Here is a 23,179-nt window from a genome sequence, read left to right as displayed (position 1 = left end):
CAGGGAGTCCTCGGCGTTACCACGGTCCGCAGGGAGTCCTCGGCGTTACCACAGTCCGCTTAGCGACCGTTCGAACTTACAACGGCACTGGAAAAAAAGGGACTCACGGCCGTTTTGCACGCTTACCATGGCGGCAGCGGCCCCGATGGCCACGTGATCAAAATTGGCAACTGGTGTGTATATACGACGGTTGCGAAAGGCCGTAACGTGGGGCAAAACCCGCTTAACGACTGTCTGGCTTAGTAACAGAAACTTTTGGGCCCAGTTGGGATTGTAAGTTGAGGTTTAATACCTGTAATCGAAGGTTGCTAGGTTAGAGGTGGTGATGAGGATAATATAAGTGGCCAAAGAAAGCAAAGGTGGCACCAATAATCTTAGGCGGCTTGGGTACAATCCCGAAACATCTGGAGCTCCGCTTGAGCCCCATCGGCGTTGACAAAAATCCCCATCTGTCAATTGCAAAAGGCAGGTTGACTTAGAAAAGCTTACATCTTGCGAGGAGAGCTTGAATCCCATCCAACATCCACATCTGGCTCTCCCTGGTCTTTGGGAAGGACTCCAGAGGGGGACAAAAATGTCAAATCCAGTCTAAACATCTGGCTGACTCTTCAAGCCACCGTATTCATAGTATCGGCATTAACAAAATCCCCCTCGGTCAATTGCAAAAGGCAGTTTTAACTGGAGCAGCTGACATCCTGCAGCAAGACCTTTAACCCCATCAAGCATCCACACCTTTCTTGCATTGCTGGGTGGTCCCCGTCCCCTCCCCAAGGGCTGGTTCTGAGGGGAGAGAGGAGAGAGTGGCTGCAATTGGTTGGGAAATGGGGAAGGGTCTGGGGTCAGGAGATGCTCTTCTGCTCCCCCTGGTGTGTGTGTGTGCCCCCTCCTGGCATCCTGAGAGGCATCTGATTGGGAGGGAGGGGTATAGCTTGTGCAGGGGCTGATGCAAACATCTGGTAGCCTGTTTCCCGCCTGGCCTTGATCCAGTGGACGTTCCACTGGACGTTTCAAGGGCTGCTTTTTTCCCCTGGTGAAGTTTGTGCCTGTGAAGGATGGGGAGTGTTTGCACGCTTCAGGGGGACGGGTGGAAAGATTGACCCCTTCCTTCCTCTGCCCTCCTCACCCCCCCCCCATTTTGTTTTGTTTTGTTTTGAGAAAACAAGCCTGGTGCCAACTGTGGGCTTTGGGTCTTTCAGGGGGTGATCCTGGTTTTAGACTAAATTTGGGAGTTCAAAATGTCGTATTGTGGAAAAGCCCAGTCTGTCTGTCTGTCTCTATCATCTGTCCGTCAGTCTGTCAGTCCATCCGTCCATCTGTCCGTCTATCTGTCTGTCTATCTATCTCTAGCTATCATCTATCTATCCATAATAATCACCTATATATCATCTTTGTCATCTGTCTGTCTATTATCTTCTATATAGCATCTATCATATCTATATCTATCTATCTATCTTCTGTCTGTCTGTCTGTCTTAGCTAGCTAGCTAGCTAGCTATCTAGCTATCTTATCATCTATCTATCTATCTATCTATCTATCTATCTATCTATCTATCTATCATCTGTCTGTCTATCTATCTATCTATCTATCTATCTATCTATCTATCATCTGTCTGTCTGTCTGTCTATCTGTCTACCTATCTATCATCAATATCTATCTATCTTATCTATCTATCTATCTATCTATCTATCTATCTATCTATCTATCTTTCTTTCTTTCTATCTATCATCATCATCATCTACTGTCTATCTATCTATCTATCTATCTATCTATCTATATCTATCATCTACTGTATATTTATCTATCTATCTATCATCATTATCATCTACTGTATATCTATCTATCTATCTTATCATCTATCTATCATCATCATCATCTACTGTATATCTATCTATCTATCTATCTATCTATCTATCTATCTATCTATCTATCTATCTATCTATCATAATCATCTACTATCTATCTATCTATCTATCTATCTATCTATCTATCTATCTATCTATCTATCTATCTATCTATCTATCATCTGTCTGTCCGTCCATCTATCTATTATTTTCTATATATCATCTATATCTGTCAATGTCTGTCTGTCTGTCCATCTGTCTCTGGTGCTTTGGTAAATAAGTTGTCCCCCCCCCCTTCTTTGTGGCAGCCTCTCAAATATCAAGCCCCCCCCCCAGTCCTTCTTTTCCCTAAACTGGCCCTACCCAATTCCACCCACCTTTCTTCGTATGTTTCTGTCTCCAGGCCTTTGATCACCCTTGTTGCTCTTCTCTGCCCTTTTCCCCAAAACCTCAACCTTTCTTGTGTCATGGGGGGACCAAAACTGGGCGCTGCATTCTGGGAAGGGCCTCACCGGTTCCCCCCTCCCGTTTCTGCCCTGCAGACAGCAAAGCCATCGTGGACGGGAACCTGAAGCTGATCCTGGGGCTGATCTGGACCCTCATCCTGCACTACTCCATCTCCATGCCCATGTGGGAGGATGAGGACGAGGAAGACGCCAAAAAGCAGACGCCCAAGCAGCGTCTCCTGGGCTGGATCCAGAACAAGGTGCCGCAGCTGCCCATCACCAACTTCAACCGCGACTGGCAGGACGGCAAGGCCTTGGGAGCCCTGGTGGACAACTGCGCCCCGGGTGAGCCTGTGTGTGTGTGTGGGGGGGGTGCCAGAGTGGATTGGGGGGGGAGGGGAGGGAGAAGCACTGGACCTGATGCCCTGCAGGTGGATGGAATGAGTCATTGACTAGTGCAGTGTTTCCCAAACTTGGCAATTTTAAGGCATGTGGACTTCAACTCCCAGAATTCCACAGCCAGCAACGCTGGCTGTGGAATTCTGGGAGTTGAAGTCCACATGCCTTAAAATTGTCAAGTTTGGGAAACACTGCACTAGTTGATCATATCTGGATAGGTTTACAATCTATTTAGCCCGAAATGATATATCCATCCATCCATCTTGTCATCCTTCCTTCCTTCTCTCCTTCCCTCCATCCCCCCTCCCTCCCTCCCTCCCTCCCGCCCGCCCTTCCTTTCTTATCATCCAGCCAGCCAACCATCAATCCATCCATCCCTGCACCCTTCCATTCCTCCTTCCTTCCTTCCTTCTTCTCTATTTCTTCTTCCTTCCTCTCTTCCTCTTCTTCCTTCCTCTCTCTACTCTATTTTTCTTTCTCCCTCCCTCTTTTTCCCCTTCCTTCCTTCCTTCCTTCCTTCCTTCCTTCCTTCCATCCATCCTGCCTTTTCTTTCTTATCATCCATCCATCCATCCATTAATCAAGCCATCCATGTACCCTTCCACCCCTTCTCCTTCCTTCCTTCCTTCCTTCCTTCCTTCCTTCCTTCCTTCCTTCCTTCCTTCCTTCCTTCCTTCCTTCCTTCCTCCCTTCTTTCCTTCCTTTCTCCCTCCCTTCCTCCCTCCCTCCCTCCCTCCCTCTATTTCTCCTCCCTTCCTCTCTCCCTTTTCTTCCTTCCTCTCTCTATTCTCCTCCCTCCCTCTTTTTCTCCTTCCTTCCTTCCTTCTTTCCTTCCTTCCTTCCTCCCTTCCTTTAATATATAAATATTAAAATATTAATGACTATTAAAATATTAATGACTATTAAATTAAAACGCACAAACATATCTATATCTATATATCCAATCTATATATCTTTATCTAGATATCTAGAGAGATATAGATATAGATATAGATATAGATAGATAGACAGACAAACACACACACACACACACACACCCTAACGAAAATCAATCAGTGCTTTTAACAAAGATGTCAGCCCTTTCTTAGCTTAGGGGGGGAGGGAGAAAATTGATAAGAAATGAATTTAATGGAAGCTTATAAAATCCCATTGGGTGGAAAATGCTGGAAGGGACCGGATGCTTCTCCGGTGACGTTAGAACGGCACTGACTGAAACTCAGCCCAGGGAGATTTAAAAAAAAAAAATGGGGGGGGGGGATATTTTTCTCTACACATCCAGGCAAGGATTTACATATCCCGCTCTGGAATTTGCTGACTTTGAGGTCTGTGGGTAGCCACGGCTGAGATGATTTAAATGGCTGTTTTTCACTCTTGACAACTTTAAGAGGGGTGGACTTCAACTCCCAGAATTCCCCAGCCAGCTGTGCTGGTTGGGGAATTCTGGGAGTTGAAGTCCACCTCTCTTCAACTAGTTCAAAACCCTGAATTTTAAATGGTGAGATGGGCTTTAATTGCACAGAGCCAGGGGCCATCTTGACTTTTTTGACCTCTTTCTCCTTCCTTCCTTCCTTCCTTCCTTCCTTCCTTCCTTCCTTCCTTCCTTCCTTCCCCCTGGGGCTCCATGGGTGGCCGACTTAGCTGGCGAGGACCTGTCCCTGCCCTTTGCAACTTAAACAATCTGGAAGCAGATTTATAGCCGGGGAGGATTTGTGCACACAGGGGCACACACACACACACACACACACACACACACACACACACACACACACAAATACGAATTTGGAAAGCTGGCCCAATTTGGACATACTCAGAGGCCTCCCTGGATTGGGGATGAGGGATGGGGGGGGTGCCTGGAGACCCTGGCTAAAATGGAGCTAGTTTGCCGGCTTTTCTTCACCTTCCAGCCAGGAGGGGTCCTTGGGGGTTCAGAAAGTGTACCCCTCTTTTTTTTTCTTTACAAGCCGTGTCTCCCCACTCCAATTGAGACTTCAGGAGGACGGGGCAATTTGTTGGTTCACACAAAGGAGCCTCCCCCCCACCCCCCACCCCCGTCCTGATCTCAGAGCTGTGAATCAGCCGGCTGGATTTTGGAGTAAGAGATTGGCACTCTGCCCATGTTCAGAGGCATTATCATCATTCCTATGTTGGAGAGGAGGAAAACTCTCCTTCCTTCCTTCCTTCCTCCCTCCCTCCTTCCCTCCCTCCCTACTTCTTTCTTTCTTTCTTTCTTTCTTTCTTTCTTTCTTTCTTTCTTTCTTTCTTTCTTTCTTCCCTCCCCTTTCCTTTCCTTTCCTTTCCTTTCCTTCCCTTCCTCTTTCTTTCTTTCTTTCTTTCTTTCTTTCTTTCTTTCTTTCTTTCTTTCTTTCTTTCTTCCTCTCTCTTTCTCTCTCTCTCTTTCTTTCTTTTTTCTTCCTCCCTCCCTCCCTCCCTCCTTCTCTCCCTCCTTTTCTTTCTTTTCCTTCCTTCCTTCCTTCCTTCCTTCCTTCCTTCCTTCCTTCCTTCCTTCCTTCCTTCCTATCTTTCTTTTGTTTCTCACTCTCTCTTCACTGTTACTTTCTCACTTCTCACTCTTTCTGTCTCCTTCCTTCCTTATCTTCCTCCCTTCCTTCTCTCTTCCCTCCCTCCCTCTCTCCTCTCCTCCCTTCCTCTTCCTCTTCCCTTTCCCTTTCTCCTTCCCTTTCCTCTGCCATCCTTCCCCAAAGAAGGAGCTCACTTAATCAACCAGTGGGAGAACCTAACCAAATTTCCCTCTTGCATCCGGCTGTTTATCGACTCAGGGGTGCGGCCTACATTTCCTCCAGCCCTCTCACCTCCCGGCTTTTGTCCTGAACAACGACCCTGTAGGGTAGGCTGTGCTGAGAGAGAAGGACCGATCCCCAGTCAGCCAATATCAAAGGGCTGCATCTGGAGTTGAACCCAGAACCTAATCCCTATTGGTTCTCTCACACGCACCCAACTTCTGCATCCTTGCAGAAGGCACCCCAGTTGGACCCTTCCCAGACGATATGGGAGGGCGGTGTTGGTGCCCCCTCTGACCCCCTCTTTGCTTTCCCTTCCAGGCCTGTGCCCAGACTGGGAGACGTGGGACCCCAGGCAGCCGGTGGAAAATGCCCGCGAAGCCATGCAGCAAGCTGACGACTGGCTGGGGGTCCCTCAGGTAACCCCTGGAAGATTGGGGTGGGGGGAGCTGGGGGGGCAGGGGGGGGCAGAAGGTTCTGGCACCGGGAAGAGGAATCTCCTTGGAAAAACCAGCAGGGACGAAGAAGCACCACCAGAAGAAGAAATATTTAAAAACAATACTAGGCTGTGCAGGAAATGGACAGACTTACTTTAAGGATGAACAAAAAAGAAGAAACAGAATATTTTTAAACTTGGGATCTATTTTATCAATGGTTAGAGCAGGGGTTTTCCAACTTGGCCCTTTGATGACTTGTGGACTTCAACTCCCAGAATTCCTCAGCCAGGCACACGTGCCTGGCTGAGGAATTCTGGGAGTTGAAGTCCACAAGTCATCAAAGGGCCAAGTTGGAAGACCCCTGTCTTAAATCTAAGAAACAAAATGGAGGCTGGCTGAGGAATTCTGGGAGTTGAAGTCCACAAGTCATCAAAGGGCCAAGTTGGAAGACCCCTGTCTTAAATCTAAGAAACAAAATGGAGGCTGGCTGAGGAATTCTGGGAGTTGAAGTCCACAAGTCATCAAAGGGCCAAGTCGGAAGACCCCTGTCTTAAATCTAGGAAACAAAATGGAGGCTGGCTGAGGAATTCTGGGAGTTGAAGTCCACAAGTCATCAAAGGGCCAAGTTGGAAGACCCCTGTCTTAAATCTAAGAAACAAAATGGAGGCTGGCTGAGGAATTCTGGGAGTTGAAGTCCACAAGTCATCAAAGGGCCAAGTTGGAAGACCCCTGTCTTAAATCTAGGAAACAAAATGGAGTCTGGCTGAGGAATTCTGGGAGTTGAAGTCCACAAGTCATCAAAGGGGCCAAGTTGGAAGACCCCTGTCTTAAATCTAAGAAACAAAATGGAGGCTGGCTGAGGAATTCTGGGAGTTGAAGTCCACAAATCATCAAAGGGGCCAAGTTTGATGACCCCTGGGTTAGAGAAAAGATTTAGGGGTTAGGAATTTAATTTGTATTAGTGAGGAAGATACTCAGACAACACGCTTTTGCTGAATGATTACTATTGAATTCTGTTAAAAAAAATAAAACTTTATTTAAAAAAAAGAAAAGCAGCAGGGCGGGGAGGAACCGCCAGAGCCCGTCTGCAGGCAGTGCCCCCCCCCCCATTGGAACTTTGCAAGGGGCAGGCGGAAATCCATCAGGTTCAGCTTCTCAGCTAACCATATCGTGCTTTCTGGGAAAAAAAAATCGGGGTGCCCACTCCGAATTCCCCCCAATCGATTTGTGTTTCTCTTTGCAGGTGATTGCCCCCGAGGAGATTGTGGACCCCAACGTGGACGAGCACTCGGTCATGACTTACCTGTCTCAGTTCCCCAAGGCTAAACTCAAACCCGGAGCCCCCTTGCACTCCAAGCAAGTCAACCCCAAGAAGGCCAAGGCCTATGGGCCCGGTAAGCAGTGCTCCGGGGGGCAGAGAAAGTGGGGCCGAGGGTCCCGGAGTTGGGGAAGGCCAAGTAATGAGGGAATAGTTGCCCCCTCCGTGTCTCTCCTTGTTGGCTCAGCCAATCTTGCTATTTTAGCAAGTCAGCGAGTCAAGCTCCACATTCCAGTCTTCCCTTCCTTTCCCTCCCCTCCCCTCCCCTTTCTTTCCCTTCCGTTCCATCCCCTTCCCTTCCATTCCCTTTCCCTTCCTTTCCTTTCCCTTCCCTTTCACTACCCTTCTCTTCCTTTCCTTTCCTTCCTTTCCCTTCCCTTTAACTTCCCTTTCACTTCCCCTTCCCTTTCCCTTCCTTTCCTTCCCCTTCCCTTCCCTTTCTTTCCCTTCCTTCCCTTCCCTCCCTTCCATTCCCTTTCACTTCCTTTCCTTTCCTTTCCTTCCTTTCCCTTCCACTTCCACTTCCCTTCCTTTCCTTTCCTTTCTTTCCCTTCCCTTTCACTTCCACTTCCCTTTCCCTTCCTTTCCCTTTCACTTCCACTTCCCTTCCTTTCCTTTCTTTCCCTTCCCTTTCACTTCCACTTCCCTTTCCCTTCCTTTCCCTTTCACTTCCCTTCCATTCCCTTTCACTTCCTTTCTCTTCCCTTCCTTTCCCTTCCCTTTCACTTCCACTTCTACTTCCCTTCCACTTCCACTTCCCTTCCTTTCCCTTCTCTTCCCTTCCACTTCCACTTCCCGTCCTCCTCTTTCCTGCTTCCGTTCCCCTTCTCTTCCTTTCTTGTTTCCCTTTTCCTTCCTCTTTCTCCTTTCCCCCTCTTTTGCCTTCCTTTCCTTTCCCCTTCTTCTTCCTCTCCCTTTCCTGCTTCCCTTCCCCCTTCTTCTCCTGCTCCCATGCCTTCTCCTCCTTCTTCTCCATTTCCCCTTCTCCTGCTCTTTCTCCTTCTTCCCCCCTCCCCTTCCTTCTCCTTCTTCCCTTCCCCCCTCCCTCCCCCCCTCTTATGGAGCCAAGGCTGCCCTTCACTCACCTGGTCAACCTGTCTCCCCTTTGCCCAGGTATCGAACCCCACGGAAACACGGTGCTAAAACCAGCCCATTTCACAGTGGAGACCCTTGAGGCTGGCTTGGGAGAAGTTCTGGTGTACATCGAAGACCCCGAGGGACACACGGAAGAAGTATGCCGCCCCCCCCCAGTGCCCGGAGTGTGCCCCAGGCAGGCCGGCTAGCCTCAACTTCCCCAGCCCCCTCCCCAATTGGCCCTTTAGCGTCTGCCCAGCCAGGGAGTCTGACCCCTGCTAATCCCTCTCCAAGCCTGGGAAGGACAATTAACCAGTGGAACGACTTGCCACCAGAAGTTGTGGGTGCTCCATCGCTGGAGGTTTCTCAAGAAGAAATTGGACAACCATTTGTCTGAAATGGTATAGGGACTCCTGCTTGAAGGGGTTGGACTAGAAGACCTCAAGGTCCCTTCCAACGCTGTTATTCTGTTATTCTGTCATTCTCTTATTCTGTCATTCTCTTATTCTGTCATTCTGTCATACTCTTATTCTCTTATTCTGTCATTCTGTTATTCTTTTATTCTGTCATTCTCTTATTCTCTTATTCTGTCATTCTCTTATTCTGTCATTCTATCACACTCTTATTCTGTCATTCTGTTATTCTGTCATTCTTATTCTCTTATTCTGTCATTCTGTCATTCTCTTATTCTGTTATTCTTTTATTCTGTCATTCTTTTATTCTGTCATTCTCTTATTCTGTCATTCTGTCACACTCTTATTCTCTTATTCTGTCATTCTGTTATTCTTTTATTCTGTCATTCTCTTATTCTGTCATTCTGTCACACTCTTATTCTCTTATTCTGTCATTCTGTCATTCTTTTATTCTATCATTCTGTTATTCTTTTATTCTGTTATTCTCTTATTCTGTAATACTGTTATTCTGTTATTCTGCTCACAGCCCACCCCATTTCCTTGGAGGTCTCTCTTTTGCCTCCTGCCCTGTGCAGAAGTCTCATCTTTGGGTCTGAAATAAATAAAAGGGGCTTTAAACCAATCCACCACTTTCCCCCAAAGGGCTGCGAGAGACGGAAGCTGCCCTGGGCCGGCTGGCAGGAGACACCCTGAATAACAGAATAACGGAAAGGACCTCAGAGGTCTTCTAGTCCAACCCCCTCCAAGAGCAGGAGACCCTTACCGAAGAACAGAGTTGGAATGGATCTTGGAGGTCTTCTAGTCTGACCCCCTACTCAAGCAGGGGAACCTATACCCTTCCAGACAAGTGGCTGTCCAGTCTCCCCTTAAAAACCTCCAGCGATGGAGCACCCACGACTTCTGGTGGCCAGCCATTCCGCTGACTGATTGTTCTGACACTCAAAAGACCCCCGTCTTTCCCTTCTTCTCTCTTCCCCCTGCCCCAAGGGACACGACCGATTCCCCCTGCCCACCATGCCCAGGGGAAGGGCCCATCATCCTCCCCCCCGCCCTGCCAGGCCGGTTTTGAGATCCTCAGCTGCTCCAGCTGACACCGCAGGGCGAGGGAGACAGCCGCCTGGGCCGCGACTCTGCTGGCATCTGGGCGAAGGGCGGGAGAGATCCGGAGGTTGTGCTGAGTGTCAGGTGTCAGCTGTGGCCACCAGCCGCTGGCACGCCTGGGTAAAGCCCCCTCCCCTCTCTTTCTCTCCCCCAGGCCAAGGTGGTTGCCAACAACGACAAGAATCGCACCTATTCCGTCTCCTACGTGCCCAAGGTGGCCGGCTTGCACAAGGTGAGATGATGACCGTTCCCTCGTCCTGGGGTGGGGTGGTGGGGTGACCTCTGCGGACCCACCTCCCCCTTAAAAAATGCAGACCATAAGAAAAGCACAGGGCGTCCCCGACCCACAAAGTGACCGTTCAAATTTACAACGACACCGAAAAAAGTGACTTGTGACGGGTTTTTTGCCCTTACGAGCCAAACCAGCCCGTCGAGAACCATGGGTTCACTTTAATAGCCGCGGCAATCTGCTTAACGACCGCCGGAGAAAAGGTCATCAAAATCAGGTCAGCCACCTGGGTGACCTGATTTACGGCCGACGCGACTTAACGGCCGTGATGGGGCAGGCTCCAGGACGCTCGTAAGCCCCAGGGTGACTTGTAAATGTGGTTTTCCTTTTTTGGCTTACAACTTTGCAACCGGGAAAGTCCAAGTCAGTTTCTCACTGTTTTGCTGGCTTGTCCAATTTCTCCTGATTTCCCCCCCTCCCATTTCTTCCATCCAGGTCACTGTCCTCTTTGCGGGGCAAAATATTGACCGGAGCCCCTTCGAAGTCAATGTCGGGATGGCGCTTGGGGACGCTAGCAAGGTGACGGCCCGTGGACCGGGCCTGGAGCCTGTGGGAAACGTGGCCAACAAACCTACTTACTTCGACATCTACACCGCAGGTAAGGAGGGGGGGTTAAATCGGGTAGTAGGGCATATTGTTATGCCTATTACAGGTAGTCCCCGACTTACACTCACTTGCTTAGTGACTGTTTGAAGTGACAACCACACTGAAAAAAAAAGCCACTAATGACCAGTCCTCACACTTATAACCGTCACAGCGTCCTTTGCAACCTTCCCAGATGGCTTCCGACCAGAAAAGTCAATAAGGGAAGCTGGGCTTGCTTGACGAATCCTCCCCCCCCCGATTCTCCGAACCACTGCAGTGATTCGCTTAATGACCGTGACAAAAATGGTCGCAAACCCAGGTCCGATTTATTTAACCGCTTCCTTGCTTAGCAATGGAAAGTCTGGCCTCACTTGTGATTATAAGTCGAGGATTGCCTATGTATATTTGTGGGTGCTCCAACATTGGAAGTTTTTAAGAAGAGACTGGACAACTGTGTGTCTGAAATGGTACAGGGTTTCCCTCCTGAGCAGGGGGTTGGACTAGATGACCTTCAAGATCCCTTCCAACTCATTCTATTCTGGTTTGTTCTGTGCTGTTCTGTTCTGTTTTATATTTTATTATTCTATTCTATTCTATTCTATTCTATTCTATTCTATTCTATATTTTATTATTCAATTCTATTCTATATTTTATTCTATTTTATTCTATATTTTACTATTCTATTCTATTCTGTTCCCTATTTTCTATTCTATTCTATTCTATTCTATTCTATTCTATTCTATTCTATTCTATTCTATTCTATTCTATTCTATTCTATTCTATATTTTATTATTCAATTCCATTCTATATTTTATTCTATTTTATTCTATATTTTACTATTCTATTCTATTCTATTCTATTCCCTATTTTCTATTCTATTCTATTCTATTCTATTCTATTCTATTCTATTCTATTCTATTCTATTCTATTCTATTCCCTATTTTCTATTCTATTCTATTTATATTTTTTGGGGATCCAAAGACTTTCGTAAGCCACCCAGGCAACTAACGGGGGTCTTCCATCTGCAGGGGCCGGAGCCGGTGACGTGGGGGTGGTGATCGTGGACCCCCAGGGACGTCGGGACACGGTGGAAGTGGTCTTGGAAGACAAAGGGGACAATATTTTCCGCTGCACTTATCGGCCTGTCCTGGAGGGTCCCCACGTCATCTACGTCACCTTTGCGGGGACTCAGATTCCCAAAAGCCCTTTCACGGTCAACGTGGCAGAAGGTAAGACCCCCCCCCGCTCCCCAGCTCTTTTGGGGTTCCCTCTTCCTCCCTTCTGTCTCCTTTTTAATTCCCACTGACACCCCCCCCCCGCCATGCTTGTTTGCCATCTCTAATGACCTCCTGACCACTAAACACGCCCCCCCCCGAGATGCCCGGCAAAGCTTATCCAAGCAAGAGAGGGTTAGAAGTGGCCGTTAGAAGATCTCCAGATGTTCTGGTTTCAAATCCCGGTCCCAATGGGGGGGGGGGCTGACTCCGGTGGCCAAAGTGATCCGGTTGATGCCTCTGGGCGAAATCTACCTCACAGGGTTGTGGTTTGTGAGGAAGACTCTCTGCTTTGTTTGGGGAGAAGGTGTAACACGAGTGTGGATTCAACAGCTCCAAGGAGGCTTCACACCCGTTTGCACCCCTCGGGTGACCCCGAGAACACAGGCAAAACCTCCAGGTGGCTTCAACGATCCTCTCAAAGAAGGCAAATGACCAGCTGTCTGCAAGAAGTATAAATCCTCCCATTCCCCACCTTCCAGTCAGAGCTGAGGAAGCTTCTTGGAGGAGAAGTGAAAGGTCTTCACAGGAAAAACAAGGAAGAGGTTTCCATGTTGGTTCAGGAATTCTGGGAGTTGAAGTCCAGAGTCAGAAAAGAGCCAGGGTTGCCTACCCCTGACCTAAGTCCTCCTGTTGTAAGTGGTAAGCCTTCTAGACCAGGGGTAGGCAACCCTGGCTCTTTTCTGACTCTGGACTTCAACTCCCAGAATTCCTGAGCCAGCATGGAAACCTCTCCCTTTCCCTTCAGCATGGCTGGCTCAGGAATTCTGGGAGTTGAAGTCCACCAGTCATAAAAGAGCCCAGGTTGCCTACCTCTGGCCTGGCCTAGGCTACTTTATGACTCGTGGACTTCAGCTCCCAGAATTCCTGAGCCAGTATGGGGGAACTATGGCCCCCTCATGATTCGTGGACTTCAACTCCCAGAATTCCTGAGACAGCATGGGGGAACTATGGCCCCCTCATGACTCGTGGACTTCAACTCCCAGAATTCCTGAGGCAGCATGGGGGAACTATGGCCCCCTCATGACTGGTGGACTTCAACGCCCAGAATCCCTCAGCCAGCATGGGGGAACTATGGCCTCCCTCATGACTTGTGGACTTCAACTCCCAGAATTCCTGAGCCAGCCTGGCTCAGCTTGGAAACCTCTCCCTTTCCCTTCAGCGTGGCTGACTCAGGAATTCTGGGAGTTGGAAGTCCACCAGTCATAAAAGAGCCAAGGTTGCCTACCCCTGGCCTAGCATGATGGGAACCCGTCTGACTGATAAAGGAGTATGTTTGTAGCTCAGGGTGGGGAAGCTGGCTGGGGAATTCTGGGAGTTGAAGTCCACACGTCGTTGGGTTGTCGAGCTTGAGATATACCGAGTCAGAGAATTTTTTTAAAAAAAGCTGTGTGTGTGTGTGTGTGTGTGTGTGTGTGTATGTGTGTGTGTGTCTGTGGACCTGCAAAGTGAATTTGTGCAGGAATACAGGAAATGCCTCGCCTTACGACCGCAATGGAGCCCCACAATTCTGTCGCTAAGTGAGGACATTTGTTAAGTGAGTATTGCCCCATTTGATGACGTGTCTCGCCACGGCTGTTAAGTGAATCCCTGCGGTTGTTAAGTGAGTCACACGTTTGTTAAGTGAATCTGGCTTCCCCCATTGACTTTACTGGTCGAGAGGTCACAAAAGGGGAATCACAGGACCTTCGGGATGCTGCGACCGTCATAAATACGAGGCAATTGCCAAGCGTCCGAATTTTGATCACGTGACCACAGAGAGGCTGCGACGGTCGTTAAGTGTGAAAAACAGTCGTAAATTGCTTTTTTCCAGCACCGTTGTCACTTTGAACGGTCCCTAAATGAACTGTTTTAATTCAGGGGCGACCTGTACTCAGGTCACCCCCTTCCGATTCCATTCTGCCATCCCTGTCCGCGGTGCCCAAATGACGGACTTCAGCAACCTTCGTCCCCAGCCACAAGGTTTTTGGTCTTTGTGGTCCAAGCCAGGTAGCAATTTTGCCTCTGCTTGGCTGCTCCCTCCAGCTTCCTCAGGGCTGGAGAGCTGACCTGGGCGCTGACCACCATCCCCGGCTTTTCTGCAGGGAAAAACAGGAACCGCTGACACATCTGGGCTTCCTGCACCGTGCAGCCCCACCCTGCACAGAAATATTTTTCCTAGATTTCCTAAACTTTCCTCCGGAAACAGCTTGGGGTGCATTCCACACAGCCAGCAGAGCTGTTTTCTCACCTCCCTTTCTACCGTTTGCAACATTTTCCCCAAATACAGGCAGTCCTCGACTTACGACAGTTCATTTAGTGATGGCCCCAAGTTACAACAGTGCTGAAAAAAAAGGGACCCATGACCGTTTTTCACGCTGACGACCGTTTGCAGCCTCCTCGTGGTCACGTGATCAAAATTCAAATGCTTGGCCACTGATTCATACTTACGACGGTTGCCGGGTCACGTGATTCCCCTTTTGCGACCTTCGGACGAGCAAAGTCAAGAGAGAAGCCAGAGTCACTTAGCAAAGGGCAGGTTTCCATTGAGGTCGTAAGTCAAGGACTTCCTGTAGGTGAAGCAGATCACCGTTCTTCCTTGGAAGTCCGGTGGAAAATCTCCGTTTGTGTGTTTGCGTGGGTATAAAATCCGTTTCTCATGTAAGAGGGTCACGTAGCAAAAAGTTCGAAAAAAAAAATCTGGAGCAGGTTACTTCAGATGATTCGTGGACTTCAACTCCCAGAATTCCTGGCTGGCTGGGGCAGGGTTAGGCAACCTTGGCTCTTTTATGACTGGTGGACTTCAACTCCCAGAATTCCTGAGCCAGCATGGGGGAACTATGGCCCCCTCATGACTTGTGGACTTCAACTCCCATAATTCCTGAGCCAGCCATGCTGAGGAGAAAGGGAGAGTTTCCAAGCTGAGCCATGCTGGCTCAGGAATTCTGGGAGTTGAAGTCCACGAGTCATGAGGGAGCCATAGTTCCCCCATGCTGGCTCAGGAATTCTGGGAGTTGAAGTCCACGAGTCCTAAAAGAGCCAAGGTTGCCTACCGCTGGCCTAGGTGAAGAAAAGCCCTCTAAATATGCTCAGAGGCAACCCCAGGTTTAAGCTTAGAATCAGCTGAATGGACTCTCGTATGCTAGGGGTCCCAATCCTTGGGCCGTGGCCCACTATAGCGGGCCGTGGCCTGTTCGGAACCAGGCTGTGGAAGTGACACGTGAGTGACCACAAGCACGCAGTTCCACTCACACGAATAGCGTGCGAGTGTACTCACATAGCATCATTTTTGTGACGTGCGTGTGCGTGTGCCCACCACTTGTGCAAATGGAACTGCGTGCACGCTCATCTGCCACACGCACGTAAACGTTCCCTCTCCCTCCCTCCCTGCTGGAAAGCTTGGGGAACGCTATTCTATGCAGCCCTTTCCCATTTCACAGATGGGCAAACTGAGGCCAGACACCAGTGTCTCCCCTTCAGGCTGATCCTTGCTGCCTTTGAGGGGGTCTCGGTTCTCGGCTCCCCAAATTCTGCCCACGATTCCCTCTCGGCTTCCTTGTCCCCCCTGGGGTCCACCCCATCTCTCTCCCCCCCTCCTTAGTAACCCTTCTCTCTTCCCTCCGGCTTCCGCAGCACCGCCTCCCGCCCCCCCGCCCGGCGTCTCCCCCATTCAGATCATCCCTCAGTCCGTCTGTACCCCGCCCGCTGATGCCAAGAAAATGCCACCCCCCACTCTGCCCAAGCCGCGTAAACCAAGTTAGTAGCGCTCTTGCCCGGCATGGGTCGATCCAACGAGAGCATGGCATGGGTGAGGTTCCGGGGGATCCTGGTTTCGTTCCGGCACTTCCCGGGTTTGGCAGCCAGGATGGTGAACCAGGGTTAGTTGCAAAAGTCGGCCGGTGGTGTCAACGGAGGCTTCCCTGGCAGAGCTTAGAGGGGTGGGGGAGATGTCTGCGCGATCCGGGCGCCCCTCCGTCGAAGCTGGGTGGGCTACAACTCCCACGGCCTGCTTAAGGGTGCCGCACAACAAGAGGGGTTTCCCTGCATGCTGTGTGGCGCTCCTGCCTGGTGAGGTGGCTTCGTGCCCTGCATGGCTGTTGCATGAGCAGAGACCCCCCCCTCCCAATTGGGTGGGATGCAGACCCCCTAACTTTTTGGCAGAGCCCTGGGGATGATGGAAGGGGTCTGGCCAGGGCTAGCTCCTTGGGCCTGCTTTGCCCACCCTGGGCTCATTAAATCTCCCCCCCCCTCTGTTTTTCTTTCTCACCTGTCAGCCATTCTTTCATCATCAATAATTGCTAATCCAATCGTAACTTTCCCTTACTCTCTTTCCCTCTTTTGGGGGGGCTGAAAAAATCCTTCCTCTGTCTCTTTCCTTCCTTCCTTATCTTCTTTCCTTCCTCTCCCTTTCTTCCCTCCTTCCTCCCCTTTCCTCCTTCTCTCCCTTCCCTCTTCCTTCCTTATGTTCCTTCCTTCCTTCCTCCCACTCTCCACCTTCCTTCCTTCCTTCCTTCCTTCCTTCCTTCCTTCCTTCCTTCCTTCCTTCCTTCCTTCCTTCCTTCCTTCCTTCCTCTCCCTTTCTTCCCTCCCTCCTCCCTTCTTTCCTCCTTCCCTCCCTTCTCCTCCATCTCCCCTCCCTTCCCCTTCCCCCTCCCTTCCCTCCCTCCCTCCCTCCCTCCGCCTTCCTTCCTTCCCTCCCTCCCCTTCTTCCTTCTCCCTTCTTTCCTTCTTCCCTCCCTTTTCCCTTCCCCTCCCTTTTCCCTTCCTTATCTTCCTCCCTCCCTCCCTCCCTCCCTCTGCCTTCCTTCCTTTCTTCCCTTCCTCTCCCCTTCTTCCCTCCCTCTCCCCTTCTTCTCTCCTTCCCTCCCTTCTCCTCCATCTCCCCTCTCTTCCTCTCCCCCTCCTTCCTTCCTTCCCTCCCTCCCTCCGCCTTCCTTCCTTCCCTCCCTCCCCTTCTTCCTTCTCCCTTCTTTCCTTCTTCCCTCCCTCCCTTCCCCTCCCTCTCCCCTCCCTTTTCCCTTCCTTATCTTCCTTCCTTCCTTCCCCCTTCCTTCCTTTCCTCCCTCCGTCTTCCTTCCTTCCCTCCCTCCCTCCCTCCCTCCACCTTCCTTCCTTCCCTCTCTCCGCCTCCCTCCCTCCCTCCCTCCCTCCCTCCCTTCCTTCCTTCCTCTCCTCTTCTTCCCTCCCTCCTCCCTTCTTTCCTTCTTCCCTGTCTTCCCCTCCCTCTCATTCTCCCTTCCCTTCCCCCTTCCTTCCATTTCTTCCTCCCTCCCTCCCTCTTTTTGCTCCACTTGTTGACTGAATCACTCCAGTTGTTGTGAATCCGGCTTCCACCCCCCCCCCATTGACTTTGCTTATCAGAAGGTCCCAAAAGGGAATCACGTGACCCTGGGACACTGCGACCGTCATAAGTATGAGTCAGTTGCCCAGCGTCCGGATTTTGATCCCATAGGGATGCTGCAACGATTGTGGGGGAAAAAACGGTTAGAAAGTCCCCTTTTTTTTTTCCTGACCACATTTCCCTTTTGCCCCCCTCCCTCTGCGCCCTCTGTCTGCTGAGGTTGCTTGTGTATCAGGTGGGGTGCATGGGTTCATGGGGGGAGGGGGGGGGAACCTGCTCCTCGGCCCTGGGTGCGAATCTCGCTTTGGATCGCCCAAGTCTCTCTGCGGTGCTGGGCCTTCCCCACCGCCCTCTGGCGGTCCGGCGTCTTTTTCTCCTCGTGCCTCTGAGAGATGCTTTTTCTCCCTTTCACAGCCTGCAGCCCCAATGCCTGCCGGGCCGTGGGTCGGGGTCTCCAGCCGAAGGGGGTCCGCGTCAAGGAGGTGGCGGACTTCAAGGTTTACACCAAAGGAGCCGGCACCGGCGACCTCAAGGTGGCCCTCAAGGGACCAAGTAAGTTCAATTTTTTTTTTCCGCCCTGAGAAGGGACCTTGGAGGTCATCTAGTCCAACCCCCTGCTCAGGCAGGCAACCCTATACCATTTCGGACAAAGGGCTGTCCAGTCTCTTCTTCAAAACGTCCAGTTGTATTCACCGCTTCTGGAGGCAGGTGGTTCCACTGGTTAATTGTTCTCCCTGTCAGGAAGTTTCTCCTTAGTTCTAGGTTGCTTCTTGTCCTGCCTTCAGGGGCTTTGGAGAATAGAATAGAAAATAGAAAATAATAGAAAATAGAATAAAATAGTATAGAATGGAATGGAATGAAATAGAATAGAATAGAATAGAATAGAATAGAATAGAATAGAATAGAATAGAAAATATGGAATAGAATAGAATAGAAAATAGAATAGAATAATGGAGTGGAATAGAATAGAATAGAATAGAATCAGAGTTGGAAGGGACCTTGGAGGTCATCTAGTCCAACCCCCTGCTCAGGCAGGAAACCTTATATACCTATACTATTTCAGACAAATGGCTGTCCAGTCTCTTCTTAAAAACTTCCAGTGTTGGAACATTCACTGCTTCTGGTGGCAGGTAGTTCCACTGGTTAATTGTTCTCACTGTCAGGAAATTTCTCCTTAGTTCTAGGTTGCTTCTCTCCTTGATTAGTTTCCACCTGTTGCTTCTTGTCCTGGACTATCTGTAATCGAATTATTGTCTGGAAGTATAAAGCCACATCTTTTTTTAAACTGAAAAAAAAAAAGAGAGGTACCGCTGCTTTCATAAGTGGCTACAAAGACGCAGAAGCTCGATCCTCCACTAGGGATCTCCCAGTGGTCTTCTTTCCTTGCTTATCAATGCTTCAAAAAGGAACGCTTGCTTGTTTGTGGTACAAAGTTGTTGTTGTTTTTTCACCCCAGAAGGAACGGAGGAACCGGTGAAGGTACGAGAGATCGGTGACGGGGTTTATGAGTGTGAATATTACCCCAAAGTGCCTGGAAAGTATGTGGTGTCGATTACCTGGGGCGGTCACGCCATTCCTAGGAGGTAGGCCACTCTGCAAGGGCAGATATGGGGTGGGAGGAACTTGGCTGTTTAAGACCCTCCAGCCAGGAGTATCTGTGAAGGGTATGGGGTCAAAAAAACGCCCAAGGAGAACCACAACCACACAATTGAAGCCCAGACTTACACTGTCTCTAGTGCAATGTTCCTCAAATGTCCCTGAGTTGGAAGGGAGCTTAGAGGTCATCTAGTCTGGCCCCCTGATTAGGGTAAGAACTGGTGGACCAGCTCCCACAAAATGGCTATCCACCTTTCCCGCTAAAGAGGATCTGGCCCAAACCGGGTCTACTTGGTTTGACAAACTGTCATTTTTAATAAGCTGGGTTTAACATAACGTGTGCACCCAGATACAGCGTGTTTTCATTCTCCGGGCTGGTGTTTCTCTCCACCTTGACCATTTTGAGACAGGTGGACTTCGGCTTCCAGAATTTCCTCAGGCTAGCAAAAGAATTGTGGGAGTCAAAGTCCACTCGTCCTAAGGCTGCCGAAGTTGAGAAACTCTATTCTAGTGGCAGTGAGTTCCACAGGTTATGCTCGGGTGCCAAAACCTGATCCAACTCTTCCTTTCTTCTTTCTCAGTCCCTTTGAAGTGCAGGTGGCCCCTGAAGCTGGGCTGCAGAAGGTCCGGGCTTGGGGCCCCGGCCTAGAAACAGGCATGGTGGGCAAGTCCGCTGACTTTGTTGTGGAGGCGATTGGCACCGAAGTGGGTACGCTAGGTACGTAACGCTCGCATCTTCTCGTCCGACCCCCGGCTCGGGCAGGAAACCCTGTGTAACATTTCAGACAAAGGGTTGTCCAGTTTTTAGCGTTGGAGCATTGACAACTTCCGGTGGCCAGTTGTTCCACTGGTTCATTATTCTAACTGTCAGGAAATTTCTCCTCAGTTCTAGGTTGCTTCATGGCCAGTTCTGGTCTAAAGGGTGACCCCCCCACCCTCCCTCTTTCCTCATTATCTTCCCAGGATTCTCCATCGAGGGCCCCTCGCAGGCCAAGATCGAGTGTGACGACAAAGGAGACGGTTCGTGCGACGTGCGATACTGGCCGACCGAGCCGGGCGAGTATGCCGTGCACGTGATATGCGACGACGAGGACATCAAGGACAGCCCCTTCATCGCCCACATCCTGCCGGCCACCAACGAGTACTTTCCCGAGAAGGTCAGCCTCTCCGGGCTCCCGGGCGCCATCCTGGGGTGGTGGGGGTGGCGAGGGGGGGGGGTCCAAGCGCTGTTGGGTTGCTTGGCTGAGGCTGGTCCCCATCCCACCCCGTCCAGGTCAAGGCCTTCGGTCCCGGGCTGGAGCCGGTGGGCTGCATTGTGAACAAACCGGCCGAGTTCACCATCGATGCCCGAGGAGCCGGGAAAGCAGCACTCAAGATCTACGCTCAGGTAAGGCGAGGAGGGATCCCAGGCTGGAGGCCTTGAAGCCTTGTTTATTGTTTTGTTTTGTTTATTTTATGTTTTATTTTATTTATTTTAGTGTATTATTTTACTTTATTATTACTTTATTTTATTTATTTTATTATTATTTTATTTTATTTATTTTATTTTACTTTACATTATTTTACTTTACTATTATTTTATTTTATTATTTTATTTTACTTTATTTTATTTTAATTTTATTTTTTTTGTTATTTTACTTTATTATTATTATTTTATTTATTTATTATTATTTTATTGTATTTTATTTTGTTTTATTTTATTTTATATTATATTATTTTATTATTTTAGTTTAGTTTTATTTTATTTTATTTTATTTTAATTTTATTTTTTTGTTATTTTACTTTATTATTATTATTTTATTTATTTATTATTTATTGTATTTTATTTTGTTTTATTTTATTTTATATTTTATTTTATTATTTTAGTTTAGTTTAGTTTTGTTTTATTTTATTTTATTTATTTTATTTTACTTTACATTACTTTACTATTATTTTATTTTATTTTTTTATTTTATTTTACTTTACTTTATTTTATTTTTGTTATTTTACTTTATTATTATTATTATTATTTATTTATTTATTATTTATTTATTTTGTTTTGTTTTATTTTATTTTATTATTTTATTATTTTATTATTTTATTATTTTATTTTATTTTATTTTATTTTTATTTTATTTTATTTTTGTTATTTTACTTTATTATTTTATTTTATTTTATTTTGTTTTGTTTTATTTTATATTATTTTATTTTATTTTTATTTTATTTTGTTTTGTTTTGTTTTATTTTATATTTTATTATTTTATTTTATTTTATTTTATATATTTTATTTTACTTTACATTTTACTTTACTATTATTTTATTTTATTTTATTTTTTTATTTTACTTTATCTTATTTTATTTTTATTTTATTTTATTTTTGTTATTTTACTTTACTTTTATTTTATTATTTTATTTTATTTTACTTTATTTTATTTATTTAGTTTAGTATTTTATTTTATTAATATTTTACTTTATTTTACTTTGTTATTTTATTTTACTTTATTCATTATTCTACTCTATTTTATTTTATTTTTTATTATTTTGTTATATATTTACATTCGGAGTGTATTATTTTTATAAGCAACTCAAAGTGGGGAACATATCTCATACTCCTTCCTCCTCTCATTTTCCCCTACAATAACAGTACTATGAGGTGGGCTGAGCTGACTGGCCCAAAATCACCCAGCTGGCTTTCATGCCTAAATAGGACTAGAAGTCCCATTCACCTGGTGATTGGCCCATAGTCACCCAGCTGGCTTCCATGCCTAAGGTGGGACTAGAACTCACTAGTTTCCTGGTTATTGGCTCAAAGTCACTCAGTCAGCTTTCAGGCCAAAGGTGGGACTAGAACTCACCATCTCCCAGTTTGTAGCCTGGTGCCTGAACTACTAGACCAGGGGTCTTCAAACTTGACCCTTTTATGACTTGTGGACTTCAACTCCCAGAATTCCTGCCTGGCTGAGGAATTCTGGGAGTTGAAGTCCACAAGTCATAAAAGGGCCAAGTTGGAAGACCCCTCTACTAGACCAAACTGGCTTGAAGAAGGCAGCTCAGGATCTCTCCTAGTGTCCTGAAGTAGTGACACTTCAACCTGGGCAATGAAGTCACCTCTACTCAGGAGCTTCAGGATGCGCTGAAGAACTCCTTTAACCATCCAGGAGTAACTTAGGAGTTGGTTTTCACCCAAGGTACGTCTCTTTCTAGGATGCCGAAGGCGTTCCCATTGACGTCAAAGTCAAGGACAATGGCAACGGGACCTTCTCCTGTGTCTACGTCCCCACCAAGGCCATCAAGCACACCCTCATCATCAGCTGGGGAGGCGTGAACGTCCCCAAGAGTCCATTCCGGGTGAGTGACTCTGGAGTGGAGAAGCCTGTTGGGGGGTTCTTGGCCATCTTCTGTTGATGGCCCTTTGGGGAGCAGGGAGGAGTGTCAACCCATGCATGGACAAGTGGGAGATCCCAGGCCAATCTGCTGGAGCTTAGAGACGGGAGGATCTCCGCCCAAACCTGTGTAGGCCATCAACTCATCTAGATTCTTCTCACCATCACACTCGTCTGGCTTAGTCTCTCTCCAAACCTGGATGAAGGTGATGTAGAAGAACACAACTAGTGGTCAACCAGGACCCGCGGAGCAGAAGCTGGAGACCACAGAGATGGAGACACTGTCTCAGAAGAAGGAGGTGTCCTGATTGACAGGCCTTAATGGGCCAGGCACACACAGTTTTTCTAAATCAGTGGTTCTCAACCTTTTTAATGCCGCGACCCCCCAACCGGTTGTAAGTCGAGGACTACTCAACCGGTCGTAAGTCGAGGACTACTCAACTGGTGCAGCACCGTTTGCAGACTGGGACTTTTGGCGGGCTCACCAGGGCAGAGACAGCCTGGACAATTCCTATTGGCTTTTGAAAGCCAATAGAATTAGACTCTGTTCAAGAGAGTCTATTCTATTGGCTTTCAAAAGCCAATAGAATAAAAGGGAATAGCACAGCTAAGGAAAAGGGGGAAAAAATGGTGGACTGCGTTGTTTGGCGACCCCCGTGAAATGGTTGTTCGACCCCAAATGGGGTTCTGACCCACAGGTTGAGAACCATTGTTCTAAATGGTTTGAGCTTTCTTAGAAGGAATCTACAACACGGTCCTTACTGGGACAGGTAGTCCTTGACATATGACCAAAATGGAGCCCAGGATTGATGGCGCTAAGTAAGAAATGTGTTAAGTCAGCAACAGGGTTGTTAAGCGAATCCGTCTTCTCCCGTTGACTTTGCTTGTCAGAAGATCGCAAAAGGGGATCCTGGGACACTGCGACCGTCATAGATGTGAGACAGTGGTCCGGTGTTGGAATTTAAATCATGCGACCACAGGGGTGT

The 23,179-nt window shown here is 48.0% G+C and overlaps 1 protein-coding gene across 4 annotated transcripts in view; it reads left to right on the top strand.

Moving 5' to 3' along the window:
* The window catches only part of FLNC (filamin C), a 95,887-nt gene that overhangs the window by 27,878 nt on the left and 44,830 nt on the right, over window positions 1-23,179 (top strand). For 2 of the 4 annotated variants that reach the window (XM_039345698.1, XM_039345699.1), the window contains exons 2-15: window positions 2,384-2,632; window positions 5,746-5,843; window positions 7,105-7,255; window positions 8,293-8,411; window positions 9,922-9,999; window positions 10,492-10,654; window positions 11,670-11,870; window positions 15,528-15,650; window positions 17,650-17,787; window positions 18,692-18,818; window positions 19,413-19,549; window positions 19,795-19,988; window positions 20,105-20,218; window positions 22,015-22,158. In XM_039345698.1, the coding sequence (XP_039201632.1) occupies window positions 2,384-2,632; window positions 5,746-5,843; window positions 7,105-7,255; window positions 8,293-8,411; window positions 9,922-9,999; window positions 10,492-10,654; window positions 11,670-11,870; window positions 15,528-15,650; window positions 17,650-17,787; window positions 18,692-18,818; window positions 19,413-19,549; window positions 19,795-19,988; window positions 20,105-20,218; window positions 22,015-22,158 (2,036 nt within the window). The remainder of the gene's footprint in view (window positions 1-2,383; window positions 2,633-5,745; window positions 5,844-7,104; window positions 7,256-8,292; window positions 8,412-9,921; window positions 10,000-10,491; window positions 10,655-11,669; window positions 11,871-15,527; window positions 15,651-17,649; window positions 17,788-18,691; window positions 18,819-19,412; window positions 19,550-19,794; window positions 19,989-20,104; window positions 20,219-22,014; window positions 22,159-23,179) is intronic. The other 2 variants (XM_039345700.1, XM_039345701.1) reach the window with 1 other exon arrangement.

The sequence above is a fragment of the Crotalus tigris genome, unplaced genomic scaffold, assembly GCF_016545835.1.
Source record: "Crotalus tigris isolate CLP2741 ecotype Arizona unplaced genomic scaffold, ASM1654583v1 scf7180000017975.10810073628:1450386, whole genome shotgun sequence".
NCBI classification, from domain to species: Eukaryota; Metazoa; Chordata; class Lepidosauria; order Squamata; family Viperidae; genus Crotalus; species Crotalus tigris.
This window is presented reverse-complemented; position numbering and strand designations above follow the sequence as displayed.